The sequence below is a fragment of the Colobus angolensis genome, unplaced genomic scaffold (genome assembly GCF_000951035.1).
Source record: "Colobus angolensis palliatus isolate OR3802 unplaced genomic scaffold, Cang.pa_1.0 Scaffold44, whole genome shotgun sequence".
Taxonomy (NCBI): Eukaryota; Metazoa; Chordata; class Mammalia; order Primates; family Cercopithecidae; genus Colobus; species Colobus angolensis.
Genome location: NW_012117821.1, coordinates 2,342,025 through 2,358,703, shown reverse-complemented (window position 1 = coordinate 2,358,703; position 16,679 = coordinate 2,342,025). Strand labels below are relative to the sequence as shown.

The 16,679-nt window shown below is 60.8% G+C and overlaps 1 protein-coding gene and 1 long non-coding RNA gene across 2 annotated transcripts; both read right to left on the bottom strand.

Moving 5' to 3' along the window:
* Positions 1-5,329: 5,329 nt before the first annotated feature.
* Positions 5,330-6,877, bottom strand: LOC105522718. Its single transcript, XR_001003489.1, has 2 exons — positions 6,224-6,877; positions 5,330-5,911 (listed from the first exon to the last, which is right to left on the bottom strand). It is a non-coding gene; the product is annotated as an uncharacterized LOC105522718 (long non-coding RNA).
* A 6,102-nt stretch (positions 6,878-12,979) lies between these two features.
* Positions 12,980-16,099, bottom strand: LOC105522717 (chromosome unknown open reading frame, human C9orf69). Its single transcript, XM_011957302.1, has one exon. It carries the CDS (start codon positions 15,260-15,262, stop codon positions 14,843-14,845), a length of 420 nt encoding a protein of 139 aa, XP_011812692.1. The 5' UTR covers positions 15,263-16,099; the 3' UTR covers positions 12,980-14,842.
* Positions 16,100-16,679: the final 580 nt, after the last annotated feature.

Sequence of the window (16,679 nt, the reverse complement as noted above, 5' to 3'; positions counted from 1 at the left end):
ACATCCCCCCGCCCCCCGGCTGAGGAGGCACCACTTGCTGGAGGAGCCAGGAACCCGGTGGACACAGCAGAGGCCTCTGCGAGTTCCCTGAAGGGCCAGATTTTGGGCCCAGTTGGCCCAGAGGTTAAGTGGCCAGCAGGGCTGCACGTGAGGCCCTCCGTCTTTCTGGGGTATATGGGCGGGCCGGCACCCCCGACTCCCAGGAGTGGCAGGAAGGCACCTGGCCCCGTTGAGAACAAGGTCACTGGCCCCTGCTCCTCTGGGGCTCCTGTTCTAGTAGCAGGGGTGGCAGGCTGGTTAAAAAGGAGACGCAGGTCTGCCATGGAGGAGGCAGGAGGTGGCGAAGGAAGAGGCTGGGCCAGGACTGCGTCTCGTTGGAGCTGGCAGCTGAAGGGGAGCCTCCTGAGGTCTGGCTGCAGGGGAGGGGGCTCTATGAGACCCGCTGGGTTCTCTCCCTGGGGTCCAGTGAGGGTGGGAGTGGCGGTGGAGGGGCTGTGAAGGTGGAGCCAGGAGGAACGAGGAGGGCTGGGAGGGAAGGGGAGTGTTCAGACTGAGGTCGGGCAGGTGGGCCCGTGAAGGCCACCCTATGTCCTGGGATAGGAAAGATGAGGACGAATGGGCCGCTGTGGCCATCCAGGTAGGGACAGGCAGTTGCTGCTGGGTTCTCAAGTGTCCAGGGGATCAGGGCCAGACTGGGCTTGGGTCAACGATGCAGGGATGGTCTCTATGGCTGGACAAGGTCGCCGGGGGCTGGAGGTCACTTGGGGTAACCATTGCTCCAAATCCGCCCCCGGTTCCTGGTCCTGTCTTAACATCTTGCATCTGGCCACAGCTGCCTTGCCCTCCTCCACCTTCTTCCAGTGGCTCTGGAGCCTCGCTGCTCTCCTGGGGTTTCACACCTCCTGGATGCTCTCTGCCCACCCTCCATCCCTTGAGATCCCCAGGGCAGAGCAGCTGCCTCTGGGAAAGGTGGAACCGTTGGAATCACAGGGTCCCGAGGCCAGACCTGCTGAATCCAAATCTCGGGCGACCAGTGTGCACGCTGGAGTCCACGATGGAGTCTGGGGGGCAGCCCCTGAGCCCAGCCCATCCTCTGCTCTAAACTACAGGTGCTGGGACCTGCTGGTGCCTGTGGAGTCGGCTCAGGATCTGGCCCTGGGAGAAAAGGGAGGCTCTTGGTCATCCAAAGGTGCTGTGGCGCAAGGGTGAGGGAGGGAGAAGAGCATCCCAGGGTGGCAGAGGTGGCGGGAAGGTCCCCACCATGAGAAGAGGGACGTGGCATGCGGGGCCCCTCTGGGCCGGGGGTGCAGACAGTGCAGCACAGGTGCCAGTAGAGCCCTTTCCTCCAGGTGCCCACAGTCAGGCCACACTCCGCCTGTCCACCCTGGCGCGCCCCAGTGGGATGAATGCCGCCCCCACACCCTGTGCATAGGGACCTCTGGGGCGGGGAGGAGGCCCTGAGGTGTCCATGCTGCACCCCTGGCCTCCTGCCAGCCAGTTTCATGGCCGTGTGTCTGCCAGGGTTCAGGGAACTCGGAAGGGCTGGAGGGGAGGCCGGGTCCCAGGAATGCATCCCAGAGCATCTTGCAAAGGACCCAGTGCCTCTGTGCAGTGGAGAGATGGGGAAGTGGGGCATCGCCAGGGACTCGGCCTTCAATTCCCGAGTAACAGTGAAGGGCCGGGAAGCCACCCTGCTGAGCGCCTGCCCAGATGCTGGGCTCGGGGCACTGCTCTAGCAGCAGCAGGGCAGTGCCCCGAGCCCCCAGTAAGTGCAGCCAAACACTGCCCATTTCTGTGACCTTCGTGCCAGATGCCCAGGAATGCGGTCTCAGGAGAGAGTGAGCACTGGTGTCCCACCCCACCCTGCAGCTCACTCCCCTCCACCCCTGCAGCCTACCCATGCAAGCCCAGGGCTTCTCCAGGTACAGGGAGCTCACCTGGCTCCGGGCAGGGTGTGCCAGCAGGTGTGCAGGTGCACAGCCATCTGGAGGTGGCTGCTCTGTGACAGAATGGCCCCTGCTTTAGTGTCCATGGGGGAGGGTGTTTCCTGGTGCTTCTTACCTACAAGCTGAAGGACAGAACAGGCAGCTGATGATCCCACATAAACCCCCTCACTTCCAAAAACCCTGGGCAGGGCACGTTTGCTTTTATTCTAATTCGCCTTACCAGGACCAGGACAGGAATGTCCGTCAATTTCAAGTCCTGCTAATCTGCTCAAGCACTACTCTGTAATTGAAGCATGCATTTGCTTCAGAGATTCCTAAATTCCCCTAGGAAAGCAGCATGTGGGTGAGCCTGCAGCTCTGCCCCCACTGAGAGGGTCTCACTTTCCTCAGTTTCTCTGGCCTGGGCCTGGTGTCATCTGGTAGACCCCGCTCCACTGGAGGCTGAACCAGGACCCAGTGTGGTGGATCTGGCCGATGGCACCAGCACACCTGCACTGCGGGGGTCAACGGGGACCCCGGCAGCTCAGATGCGGGGTGCATGGTGGGGTGGGTGGGGAGCGCTCACTGGCTTACAGACCAACCCGGCAGGCAGGCCCAGTATGCTCCTGAGGGCAGAGCCAGGGTCTCCAAACCACCAGCCTCCCTTGTTTTGCTTTTCCCCTCATCTCTGTGGTCCTGTGGTTAAAGTGAGGGCCGGGTGTCCTCATCTCGCAGCTGGAAGTCGCTGAAGGCTGGTCTGGAGATAGAGACCTGCTCGTCTGGCCCCACACTGCTCCCGGAAAGCCCCCCTCTCTGGACAGCCTCTGCGTCCCTGGGACCATCTTCTCCGGTGGACAGCAAGAGCTGAGGGGCACAGCAGAGCTGACCAGCCAGGGATCTGTATCCCTGTCCCCAGGAGGAAGCACCATTGCAGATGCTGACCCGAAAGCAAGAGTGTTGTGACCCAGGCCCAGGAAGGCTGGGGTGAGACCCTGCTGTCCAGGCCCTGCACAGCCTCAGGCTCGGGCAGTTCGTCCAGGGAGAACAGAGAGCAGGGATGGAGCTCGGGGGAGCTGCCTGCACAGTTGGATGTGGCTCCTTCCCTGCCACTTCTCAGCCTTGCTCTGGCCTGCCACAGTGGTGCCCACAGAGTCCTGGCGGAAAGAACAGAACATCCCACGGCCCTAAGCCAGGTCCCTGGAAGGATGGTGACCTGGGGCATCTGCTGTGCCCTGGGCCAGATGGCATGGGCATGGAGCGGGCTGCATCACCCTCTGAGGAGGTCAGCTCCCACAGGGCCTGGGACAGCTGTGGGCGCCTTGTCAGGCGAGTTTGGGTCTCTTTCGCAGAAGAAAACTGGGTGAGTATTTTGGTTCTTGTCAGCGGTTGCAGAGCCCGTGCCTGCCTCTGCTCCTGAATTAGGGCAGTGCCGTTTTGGGTTCCGTATGCCCTCCCTCGGTTTAAACTGGATGCTCTAATCGTCTTCCTCTTTCGTCCTAAATTTCCCTCTAATGTTTTATGCAGCTGTAAAGCAGCTGCTGCCTCCTGCTCCAGAGAAGGCTGAGGGTCGGGCGGCTGCAGTGACTCACCTCCTCCTGGGAGACACTGCAGAGCCCCTTGGCCAAGTCAGGCTCAGGGGACAGCCAGTGCCCTTTGCAGGACACATGTGAGAGCTAGGCTTGGGAAAGCCTTCAACAGCAGCTAGAGGTTCCCAGGTAGGACAGATGGAAGGACGTCAAGGGGTCAGGACCCAAACAGCAGGGCTGCCTTTCTGTGCTGTGTGTGTGGTGTGTGTGTGTGTGTGGAGGGGGGTAGTTGTTTTGTTTTTGAGATGGAGTCTCGCTCTGTCGCCCAGGCTAGAATGTAGTGGCACGATCTTGGCTCACTGCAACCTCCAACTCCCAGATTCAAGTGATTCTCCTGCCTCAGCCTCCCAGGTAGCTGGGATTATAGGAGCCCGCCACCATGCCCGGCTAATTTTTGTATTTTTAGTAGAAACAGGGTTTCACCATGTTGGCCAGACTGGTCTCAAACTCCTGACCTCGTGATCCACCCACCTTGGCCTCCCAAAGTGCTGGGATTACAGGCGTGAGCCACCATGCCCGGGCTGGGGGTAGGGTTAGTTGTAAATCAGCGAGAGGCAAGCACAGCTCCCGTGGGACATCCTGCCCAGAAGACGCACTCGTGGAGGCCCCGGCTGGCCCTTGGCACAGTCATTCAGAAAGTGGGTGCTGAAGGCCTGCTATGCACGAAGCCCCGGGGACCCGTGGGACAGCAGCCTGTTCTTTTGTTTGTTCATGTTAGGCTCAGCGCTCCCAGAGAGGGTCTCGCATCCTTCTATAGACCGACTCCTGGAGACACCCCCCACCCAGGATACCTCCCTGAGAACAAGCCCCGGGAAAGGGTTTGGGCCACAGATGGCCTTGGTGCCCTGGCCCAAGGTCATCAGATCTGCCTCGGGCGGGGCCTGCAGCCAGCCCCTGGCACCTTCCCTTGAGGAGAGGGTCTGCCCAGTCTTGGCGGCAGGAACAGGGCACCAGCCTCCAGTGCTGCTCCTGTGATCCCATGGCCCCGACCCAGGCCCCAACCCAGGCCGTGGGAAGACAGTGACCCAGGAATCTGGAGCTCCCTGGCCCACTGTGGCAGCCACACCACAGGTGACATCGGGAGCCCTCCCCCGAGTCCAGCCCCAGCCCTGGTTCCTCCTCCCGGAACTTCCCACCTAGGGACAGAATGCCGGCCTAGGGTTTCCTTTGGGAAGAGCCAGTCCAGCGCCTCACTCCGCTGCAGGCTGTAGGCCCAGCCTCCCTGGGTTCCTGCCCCCTTATCTCACAGAAGAGCTGGGCCCAGAGAGGGGCGGATGGCTGCACAGCCCCACGAGGGGCCGCGGAGCTGCACCTCTTCCTGCCAATCAGCCTAGCGACCGGTGACCCCAAGTGTGGGGACCGCAAAGGGAGTGCTTGCCCGTCCGTGTTTGAAAGCAGACTTTTTCCCGGCAGGAACACGGGACTCACCTGCCAATGGCTACCCAGGCAGAGGCTTCCCTGTTCCTCAAGGGGCCAGAGTCCCTCCCTTTCTTTGGGGGAACATCTGAGGGAACACGGGAAGGAGCCGTGGATGTGGAGGGCGGCAGGGCCAGGACGTAAGACACGACAGTAGAAAACACTCGGGCACACAGATGCCACACACCCACACGCACGTACGTGCACACATACATGTACCAGGCACGCACCCCAGCCAGGTGAAGGAGGGTGGAGGTCAAACCAGGCTGCACTGAGCACCGTGGTGGCTCAGCTCCGGTTGGCCCAGCTCCAGGCTGTGAGGAGAAGGGAGATGGTGGCATTCTTTAGGATGCTTTTATCCACTATGGGCGCAGGAAGACAGCCAGGGTTATCACAGCACAATTTGAAAAACATACAAATAATTCATGTCAGCATGATGTCAGGGTGTTGTAAATAATGAATCCACACTTAAAACCCAGATTGATAGCTTCAAAGGGCAGCTCCCACCCCTGGACAGGTAGGCAGGGCGCAGAGCCAGCCCCTCTTGGTTCTGAGAAGCAAACTCAGAAGAGTTCAGGTCAGGGGAGCCCAGGGACCACCTTTGCTGGGAGGGAATGGGTAGAGCACGGCCCACGCAGTGAGCAGGGCCAAAGGTCTAGCAGCACCTGAGTATTGCCCAAAGGGGAGGGAGAGGGTACCGGCCTGCGTGTGCCTGCTGGGAAGAACTGGAAATCCACGTGCTCCTGTTCTGCAAATCCCTTCACCAGGGTGTGGGCCACCAGAGTGGGGAAAAAACCTCTCCTGCCGTGAGAGCTGGGGGCAGGCCCAAGGTGCTACAGGCTCCCAGGAGGACTGGCCATGGCCACCCAGGTCAGGATGGCAGTCCCGGACCTTGGTGGCCAGTCCTCGGCTGCAGACCCCAGTGAGGACAGGGACCTCACCACCCACTGCCCGGCATCTGAGGCAGCAGTGCCCCCGTTAAACCTGAGATGGCCGGGCGCGGTGGCTCACGCCTGCAATCCCAGCACTTTGGGAGGCCAAGGCGGGCGGATCACGAGGTCAGGAGATCGCGACCATCCTGCCTAACACGGTGAAACCTCGTCTTTACTAAAAATACAAAAAAATTAGCCGGGCCTGGTGGTGGGCGCCTGTAGTCCCAGCTACTCGGGAGGCTGAGGCAGGAGAATGGCGTGAACCCAGGAGGTGGAGCTTGCAGTGAGCTGAGATCGCGCCACTGCACTCCAGCCTGGACGACGGAGCAAGACTCTGTCTCAAAAAAAAAAAAAACCAAAAAACCTGAGATGAATTTCTGTGGGTCTCTCGGGAAGGAGCCCCGCCCCAGCCTCTGGGCCCCCAGGACGATGACCATCACTGAGTGGTGATGTCATGTCGCCTATCGGCCTCTTCTGCCTGTGGCCATACAACAGGCCCAGGCCTGTTCCATCCCGTGGGAGGCAGATCCTGACGGAGACTTATGGGCACACCCTGCCAAGGTGTGCCCGCTGGGACCTGGACCCAGCCCGTCACGGCCCCTCTCCCTGTGCCATCCGCCAGCCCAGGCTTGATTGATCTCCGTATGAATATTCATACAGCGTTCTGCCGGGACCATCGTTAATATTCTGAGAAAGCAGCACGAATGCTCGTCCCTACATTGTGAGCCATGGTCACCGTGCTGCTGATACGATGGTGGCTGTGGATGTTTTGGATGCAATTGTCAGGCCTCCAGGCTCGGGAGGGTGGGGGCAGCACCGCCATCTCCAGGCCCCACCAGCACCTGTCCTCTGACCACAGACCTCCCAGCCACCCCACCTGCCCCTGGCCTTCGCCTACCACCGTCTCCTTACCTGACCCAACCTCGACCAACCGCACCCTCCTCACCCCCCTCTTCCTCACCTATCCTGCCCCTGCTTCTCCTGCTCAGCCCTGGCCCCTCTCCCCTCCCCGCCCTGCATTTACCCCACACCTACAGCCCTCACAGGATGGGGACACCAAGGTCCTCGCATAAACCAACCAAGCCCCTTTACAGAGCCCACTTCCCAAACAGAGCTGGCACCCTCCTCCCCTGGGCCCTGGGGCTGGGTCAGCGCCTACCGGCTCCCCAGGCCTGCCCCATGCCCTCAGCTAGAGGCAAACCCAAGCTCATGGGCGCAGCAAAGCCGGCAGGAGGGGCCCTGGGGGCTGCGGCTCACTCCCACACGGCCTCCTGCTGCCCTGAGAACCCCTTGGCCCCGGCTGTGCCCAGTGGTCAGGTGGGGCTCTGTGGGGCCCCGCCCCACCCGCCCCTTCCAGTCTCCGCCCAGGTCAGGACGGCAAGTGGCCCCAGCAGGGCTGGCCTGAGATGGAGGAATGCGGCCCCGACCTGGGCTATGGGGAGACTCTGGATGTGGCGGTGGATGCACTGACGGGGCTTCGGATGTGATTATGTCCTGGGGGCTGATGGTAGCCTGAGAGCACCAAGACTCAGCTCTGCCTTCCGCCTCCCACGGGGCCTCTCCGCTGCAGGAGGCCATACACGGACTACACCGGGAGGGGAAGCGGCCCCGCAGGGAGGGGGCGCCTGGCAGCCCGCCCGCCGCAGCAGCCTGCCACCCCGCCCCCAGGCGCAGTGCGGGCCACACACCTCGCGCCACAGCAGCCCTGCCAGAGCCCGTGTGACACAGCTGCCGGCATGCCCGGGCACGCTGCCCAGCTGGGCTGGGGGAGGGGCGCCGGGCCAGGAGCCGCTGAATCAGCTGCACCCGGACAGCCCCGCCTGGGCAAGGATGCTGGTGCGGCGGCAGGGCGCTCTCTCTTTTGGGAACTGTCAGGAGGCGCGCCAGGCGGTGGGGTGGGGGGGTTTCTGGACTGCGGCCTCTGCAGCCTGCTGCATGGGAAGTGCTGCTCACCGGGGCTGGGTGCAGGGCAGCCCCTGCCTCCGAGGGCATGAGAGGAGGCCCCAGGGAGGGCCTGGGCAGAGAGGGACCCTTTCCTAAGGAGACCCATAAGGAAGAAGAGAAACGCACTGGCCTCTGCAGATCGAAGCACGTTTGTCTCCCCCAGAAAACGCTGAATCAGCACTCACAGCACTGCCAGGGCCCGCGCCCTCCTCCGATCGCACGCTGGAGGGGACAGGCCCTTCCAAGGTCACAGAGCATCAATATGACCATCGACGCAGCGGCACGGGGTTCGTGCTCTGGTCCAGAGTGGGGGCTGCGCCTGGCCCTGCCATCCTTCCCACTGGGGGCTGTGTCTGGAGCCCAGCACCTTCCCCCTCAGCCCCTGCTGTCCTGTCCGGCCCCCGGGGAGGGGTGGGAGGTGGAGGACATTCCTGTGTTTGTGTGTTTGGGGTGGTTTTGCCCGTGGAGGCTGCACACGGGGGCTCTGCCGGGGCAGCCTTCCGAGGCCACCTGGTCCACCCTGCACTGGGGACGGGACAGCACGTGGCCCATCTTGACCGAGCATCTTAGACCTTCAAATCCCCAGCACTACCCCCTTCCAGCCATTGCCTGCCCTCTGCTGGCTCCTCGGCTCGGATTCCGCTTTTCAGCAACAGAGACCCCCGGGCTGATGCCCAAGCTGGTGTCCCCATGTGGTGGACGGCAGGGAAAAGGGAGGCTCTGGGAGCCACTCGGCACAATCCCCCGAGCCAGGCACACACTGAAAATCAGACCCCACTAAGTCAATAGCTTTGGCTGGCTTCGGTGGCTTCCTCCACACTCCATGCCCGGCTGTGACTTCCTGACTCAGCACTCTGTTCAGCCTGAGATTGAGCCACTCCCCACCTCCAGATCTCCCTCCCACCTGTCTCCACCTAGGGGCCGCCCTCCCCAGGGCCCCTCTGACTCCTCCCTCCCTGGCCCACCCAGCTCCCCCTCAGCTTCACCCCTGCCTTGGGCTGGAGACCTTCTCTGTGGTCCAGGCTCAGGGATTGGTCCAGGGCTGCCCACCCTCCCCCATCCTCCAGGCTGAACACTGAGCTCTGGTGCCAGGCTCCTCACTCCCAAACCCATGACTCTCAAACCCACTGCTGTCACTGGGGGCCTCTCATCCAGCCAGCCAGTGCTGGGCAGCTCTGATTCCAGAACCTTCCCAGTATGTTCCTGACCTCCAGGCCAGTCTGCAGCTACTTCCACTTCCCCTCGTCCCCAGGAGCAGCCAGCGGCCCTCCCTGCCCACACCTGTCCTTCCCAGCTCACCCAGGTCCAGCCGCCGCCCGAGTCCCTGGGGCCACTTGCCTCCCTCACAGGCAACCCGGGCCACTGGCAGCGGGAGGGGAGCCGCTGTATGGACCAGCCGCCTTGAAAGGATGGATCCTGTCTCCTAACCAGCTCCCAGCTCCCTCCAAAGCGGCTGCACACTGCCCGAGACCTCTGCAGGAGGCCACAGCGGCCATGTGCTTAGGTTCTGTCTCAATACCTTCCCAGTCCTCCACTCCTCACCACTGCTGGAAGCCCCTAGAAGCCTCCGGGCATGTAGGTCACTCCTATGTTTTCAGACAGGTGGAGCCCACCACCAGCCAATCAGGCTGCTCTAAACGTGACGTTTCCGTGGAATGCCCTGATCCCCCGGCAGAGATCCTGGCATGTCTCCCCACCCAGCAGAAACACAGCTGCTGCTGGGAGGGCTCCGGCTGCCCAGGACGGACAGCCCCGGACATACAGCACCATTGGCGGTCCCTGGAGATCCCTCTCTGGGTGGCACCCTTACCAATCACTGCAGCACGGTCTGGTCTGGGTGTCTGTCACTGTGGACCAAGGACCTGGGGACAGCCTCCAGGTAGCTCCGGCCTTCCTTGGAGCCGTGGCCCCTGCACAGCTCAGCTGGTCATCTGGGACCTCAAGGGGAGAACGACTTTGAAAACAGAATCTGGCCGGGCGCGGTGGCTCAAGCCTGTAATCCCAGCACTTTGGGAGGCCGAGACGGGCGGATCACGAGGTCAGGAGATCGAGACCATCCTGGCTAACACGGTGAAACCCCGTCTCTACTAAAAAATACAAAAAACTAGCCGGGCGAGGTGGCGGGCGCCTGTAGTCCCAGCTACTCGGGAGGCTGAGGCAGGAGAATGGCGCGAACCCCGGAGGCAGAGCTTGTAGTGAGCTGAGATCCGGCCACTGCACTCCAGCCTGGGCCACAGAGCGAGACTCTATCTCAAAAAAAAAACAAAACAGAATCTGTCAAACAGGGGAAACGCCTCGTTAACACAGCCCAAGTTTGGCAGGTCTGCTGGGGAGCGGTCGCAAGCAGCTCCACCACCCTTCAGATCCCCCGCAGGGCTCTTCAGCCACCCAGAGGAGCCGGGTTAGAGGGGCTCCCGCAAGGCACACACCGTGGCCATGGAAGCTCCTTGGCTCTTGGAGCCTGTGACATGCCCCTGCCCAGGGAATGGCCTGAGCCTAGGAGGTTGAGGCTACAGTGAGCTGTGATTGTGCACACTGCAGCCTTGGCAGCAGAGCAAGACCCCATCTCTAAAAAAAAAAAAAAAGGAAAACTTTAAAAAATGCCCTTGTTATAATCCAGCCATGAGTGGCTTCTTCTGTGGGAACTGCTTCCTTCCTTGGGTCTGATGAGACATTCAGTGGTCATGGTGGCGCCTGTCCCTGTACTCTGTGGTCCTGTGGGCTGGTGACTCCTGTACACGGCAGTGCGGATGAGGCGTTCCCACTGCCGCGGGGAGTTCTATCAGATGGAGATGGCCCAGGCAGGGAGCAACGGAAAACATGCCAAATCCACTGAAAGCCAGAGTGAAGCCAGGCGGGGAGGGCCAGGGAAGCCCCCAGGGAAGGCAGGGACCCTCCTGCAGCCTCTCTGGTGTGGGGCGTGGCCGGGTGTGACCAGTCAAGGGCATAGCCACCTTCACCCACACCTGGCAAAGCAAAAAGACCAGGCCACTCTCCCAGGCCAAGCCTCACAGCGCCCGTTGGCTAACTGCCCCAGCTTTGTGTGCACAGGTAAGGCTGTGTATCCAGGCCCTGCGCCCACCTCAGGACTCGGCTGAGGCCTAGCATCCCCTGTGGGACACACAGAGCCCCCAGACCTTCGGATCAGAAGCCTGGTCTGGGAAGCAGTGCTCCACACCAAGCTCCAGCCCTGGGTTTGGTAAAACAAATGTCACCTTCCTAAGCTTTTCAGGGGCACACATTTTAGTAATGATTTCACGAACTCTGCCGTCAAAAACAAAACCCCAAAACTTTGGTGAAACAGTTCCACAAAACTCTACAATGGATAGCTTGTTACCTCACGGAATCCGGAGTTTTCCTTTATCTTCTTGAGACGGGGTCTTGCTCTGTTACCCAGGCTGGAGAGCAGTGACAGAATCATGGTTCACTGTAGCCTCAACCCCTCCCCGGCCTGGGCTCAAACAATCCTCCCCGTTAAGCCTCCGGAGTAGCTGGAACTAGAGGTGAGCGCCACTATACCTGACTCATTTAACAATCTTTTTTGTAGAGAGAGGGTCTCCCTGTTGCCCAGGCTGATTTGGAACTCCTGGGCTCAAACGATGCTCCCACCTGGGCCTCCCAAAGTGTTGGAATTACAAGTGTGAGCCACTGCACCCAGCTGGTTTCCCTTTAAGTGATACTTTCTGGCCATAATAACTGCCTGAGAGGAAATCGTTGTCATCTTCATGTTGTCAGAAGCCTTTGCAAGTGAAAAAATGAGAAACGTGAACTTCCTCCCTTCACACAAGCTAAGGAAGCCTTTACAAAGCAAAGATTCTAGAATAATATGAATAGCATGTCTCTCAATCTTCAAACTGGTTTGTGTTTTAGAGACAGAGTCTCACTCTGTCACCCAGGCTGGAGTGCAGTGGTGCAATCACAGCTACCGCAGCCTCGATCTCCTAGGCGCACACCACCACGGCCAGCTCATTTTTAAACTTTCTGTAGAGATGGGGGTCTCACTCTGTTGCCCAGGCTGGTCTTGAACTCCTGGGCTCAAGTGATCCCCCTGCCTTAGCTTCCCAAAGTGCTGGGATTACCAGCGTGAGCCACTGCACCTGGCCTCATACGGTTTTTTTGAATAAATAAGAACTTTGGTTTTACTTTTCTTCCAACCTTTTTTTATGTGTGTGCATCTCCCCCTGCGGTGGATCGTGCTGTGCTTGCTCACAGCCCTGAGGCCTCTCTCAGCAGCGTCGGAAACGCTACCCCAGCTTTATTCTAAGACTCTGAACTAGGCCAGGTGGAGGGGCTCATGCCTGGAATCCCGGCACTTTGGGAGGCCAAGGCAGGAATCACCTGAAGTCAGAAGTTTGAGACCAGCCCGTTCAACATGGTGAAACTCCATCTCTACTAAAAACACAAAAATTAGCTGGGCGAGGTTGCAGGTGCCTGTAATCCCAGCTACTTGGGAGGCTGAGGCATGAGAATCACCTGAACCCGGGAGGTGGCGGTTGCAGTGAGTCAAGATCGCATCAACGCACTCCAGCCCAGGCTAGAAGAGCAAAACTCCGTCTAAAAAAAAACAAAAAAACGGCCGGGCGTGGTGGCTCAAGCCTGTAATCCCAGCACTTTGGGAGGCCGAGACGGGCGGATCACGAGGTCAGGAGATCGAGACCATCCTGGCTAACACGGTGAAACCCCGTCTCTACTAAAAAATACAAAAAAACTAGCCGGGCGAGGTGGCGGCACCTGTAGTCCCAGCTACTCGGGAGGCTGAGGCAGGAGAATGGTGTGAACCCAGGGGGGGGGGGGGGGGGGGGGCGGAGCTTGCAGTGAGGTGAGATCCGGCCACTGTACTCCAGCGTGGACAACAGAGCGAGACTCCGTCTCAAATAATAAAAAATACAAAAATCTCTGAATGGGCCAGTCAGCTGAATGCAACCTCCACCGGCCTGCATAGCAGTGTCCCGGTGACTGCCCTGCTGACAAATCCTTGCTTGTCAGCGAGGCCACCTCCCCACGGCAGCTTCCCACAAGGGGAACCCTGGCTTCAGGGGCTACTTCCCCAGCATCACAACGAGTGTTTGTGGAAACTTTCCCATCTTATAGGAGAAGATGGTTTCCATGGTGCTCTGGGTGATTATTACGTCCTTCAAAAAGGAATAAAACAATTGAGCTTGAAGCAATCACTCCATCAACACATTAAAAAAATAGGTTTAATGCAGGTGGGTCACCTCATGACGAATTTCACAGGCACTGGGGACAGCAGGCGGCCAGGTGCTCAGAGGGCACCAAGGTGCCGCAACTCCCTGCAGCGTTGACACCACACAAGCGGCACCACCGGCCCCCTCCTGCCTCCCGCCCCACCATCACCCTCAGCCGAGAGGCCTGGGTGACTCCGAGTAACACGTTAACAAAAAACAAAGCTTCTTTGAGGAAACGGCGTGACTTAGTGCAAAAGATTCTCTGTAGCAAGAAATGAGGCCCACGCCGGAAAACTCCCACCCGCCTGCCCAGGGCCTGGACACAGCCCGGGCTCAACGGAGGTCATCCACAGAAGCTGCCAACAAATTAGCACGGTTTACGGCCAAAGATTTTTTGCTTTCTCTACCTGATTTAGGGTTTTTCAAAAAGTTTCTCTTCCAGTGGCACACAACTGTCCTCCTGGCTCCTGGGCCACTGGTCCACCTGACAGGGCAGGGTCACAAGTCCCACCCATGCCCGGAGCGTGGGGACGTGGATTTGGGGTGACGCTAGGGTTGTCAGTACTGCACCCTGGGTCCTGCTCTAGAGCAGCTCTGCTTGTTGTCCCTTGTCCTGTAATCATTATTCAGGGCGCCCTCCCACTTGCCCCCAACGCCACACGGCCATGGGCAGTCCACCATAGTGCTACTGTGACTGCAAGGCCGAGGAGCAGAGCAAGGGGTCCTGGGTGAGAACCCGGCCCATGGTGGCCGCCCTCCCTGAACACAGGCATCTGCGCCCCTCCAGCCCACCTGTCCCTGTGCCATCATTTGGGCCCCCCAGTCACTGGAGGGCAGCGTGGAATAGGATCTCAGCATACACCCAGGGCTGTAAGATGCTGCTGGTACCACACTGAGGCCTCTGCCGCCTGCTGCAGACACTCGGGACACACGTCTCCATCCCAGCTCACTGCAGCCTCGATCTCCCAGGCTTTCTTTGAGGATGTTCCCTCAAAGAAAGAGGCCCAAAGCCCTCCTCCGCAAAAAAAGCCAGAAAGGAATGGAGGTGCCTCCCTAGAAATCCACAGCATGAGGACATCCTCACAGCCCTCCCGGAACAGGCAGACAGGCCAGTGTTGCTGGAGTCAGCCCCTGGCTCCCAGGGTTCCCCCAGGCCAGCCCCTGAGCTGAGAGCCTGCTGAGGCCCCTTCCACCTGAGCCGCTCTCCGCTCCCCTGCTAGACTGCATCTACACAATCCAAGGAGACCCTGAAGGCTGGCTGCGGACTCAGGACCCACACAGCCCCTCAGGGTGACAGAGGGTGGTACGCGGGCAGTGCCAGGACTCAGGCGGCCCAGGGCAGAGTAAGCAGCTTTGTGGCAGTGTGGTGTGTCAGCGAGGGGAGCCTTCCGTGTCCCGTTGGCTGGGGCTGAGACCAGGGAATGCAGGAAGGGACTGTGCAGCCAGGAGGGCCCCCCTCCGGATTTGTTCCTGGGCACACAGCCCTCTGTATCCAGAGGCCTCCCAGGGTGACGTCTAAAGTCCCTGGCAGCTGTGGTCCTGGAGAGAAGCCCACAGAGAGGCAGAACAGCCGGCCCACTCCGCAGTACGACCTGAAGATGTGTGAGCAGGAGCCACCGGCAGGTGGGCGCCGCCCGAGAGTGCACACCGGGAGGGTGGACCCAGGAAGCCAGCCTAGGGGCGGCGTCCGCACCCCCATCGCGGAAGTCTCAGCCCTTTTTTTTCTCTCCGTGGGCGCTGGGCAGCAGCCACTGCCTCTGGGATGGGCGGAAGAGAAGGCCCTGGCCTACCCCACCCATGGAAAGAACACAGCCACAGGCCGGGACGATACATCAAGCTCGCGCTCACGGCCCTCACATGTCCACGAAGACCATGAAGCACCAGCCCAGGCCCCCGACTAGCAGCATGGTGACATGGATGCCGTAGATGAGCAGCTCGTTCACCAGGCGGAAGTCCACGCGCCGGCGGCCCAGCAACAGCAGCAGCACCGACAGCTTGCGCTGGAAGCGCAGCAGGACGCGAACGCCCAGGTACTGTAGGCAGAAGAGGGCGGCCAGAGCACCCCAGAGCGCCGCGGTGAACAGGCTGCAGCTGAAGTAGAGCAGGAAGCGGATGAAGCCGTACAGCCAGCGCGTCTTGATGTACACGTCGAAGTTGTTGTACTTGGTACGGGCCAGGTGGGAGGCGCGCACGGGCCCGCAGGCTGCATGCAGGCAGGTGGTGTGCGGGCCGTGGAAGGAGCGCACCCGCCGCGGGATGGGCATGACCGGCATTGGGCCCCGGTGGCAGCGGCGCTAGCTCGCGGTGGCGGCGTCCAGGCAGCGGTCAGCGTAGGGGTCATGGGCGCCTAGGCCTGGGAGCCCGCCGCTGAGCCTCGGGGGAGGCGTTGGCCTGCGGGGAGAGCCGCAAAACCCATGTCAGTGTGAGGACACTATGCGGATCCTTCCCCAGGCAATCAGCCGGCGAAGGCGGACACAAACTCCAGCGCCCGGACTACGGGAAAAGGGAGTCCAGGGCGGGATCTGCGGGCACTCCCAGGCTTAGTCTTTTCACAAACCCTTCCAAGGATACTTCCAGGGGGCCCACCACCTGGGGAAGCCAAAGTGCTTGTTCTAGGGCAGCACTGGGGAAGGGGGGCCTTCAGGGCAGTGGCCAGGGGAAGCCCCCGGAGGTGGTCAATGCCAAAACGGATGGGAAGGGGCAAGAGTGGTTCTTTCCCGCAGGATCCCCGCAGCCCCCCACTAGCTGGACCACCCTCTGCTCTTAGGCAGTTTGCCTGTTACTCTCCTGGTCTTCCGTGGCTGTCTACCCAGGGCTGACACAAGCCCTTAAATGGCGCCTGCAAGAAGCCACCAAGGGCCGGGAAAAAGGACTCGCAGGTGAACCGAGAACGAGCCCGGCGGGGGCAGGTGACTCCAGCAACCTGACAAGTGCTGGGGGCCAGATGGACGGCTCGGGGGCCCTGGGGTCACCTTGCTGGGCCTGAACCCTGGCACTGTCCTTCCCTAGCAGTGACCTTGGGCAGGTCACCTGACCCCAAGACGGCTCCTGCTCTGTCCAATGGGGGTGCCAATAGCACTGCCCTTGAGAGTAGCTGTGGGAGGTAAGGGGCTGGGCCTGGCGTGCACAGTGGAGGCACAGGGCCCAGGCCCCCGTGTGGGGTCGGCCCGGGGTCTGGCAGCGGCCCTACAGACTGGGCTGCAAAGAGCAGACGCGGCATTTGGCTCTCTAGCTTCACCTAGTAAATGCCCTTTATAGCTCGCCTAAATAATCTGTAGACGGAATGAACTCAAAGGTCAGGAAATAAAATCGGAGTAGGAAAGTTGGTAACACGAAGGGGACTGTTACCAAGAGCTTCGCCCGCCGTCAGACAGATTCAGCCTGGGCCCTGCCATGGGGACCTGGCAGAAGCGGAAGCGGGAGGGGCCGGGCCGCCTGACCCTCCCGTGCCCGCAGGGGCCCGGCCTCGCCCTCAGAGCCAGAGCGGCCCGATTTAAGGCCGGCCTCGGCCTGGAGATCGCCGCCGCCGGGACCCCAGCCATGGCGGTGCCCCTCAAACGCGCCTCGGCGGGGCTGTGTCCCCCCGCGGGGTCTCACGGCCCGCGGCTCCATCCGGGTCCCCGTCTTTCTGCAGACGCCCGCTCGGCCCGGCCCATGGACCCAGGACCGTTTCCTCGGGGCCGCAGAGAC

Bases quoted from the DNA above. Each gene is read 5' to 3' on its own strand.
- LOC105522717 (XM_011957302.1), bottom strand. From the start codon at position 15,262: ATGCCGGTCATGCCCATCCCGCGGCGGGTGCGCTCCTTCCACGGCCCG.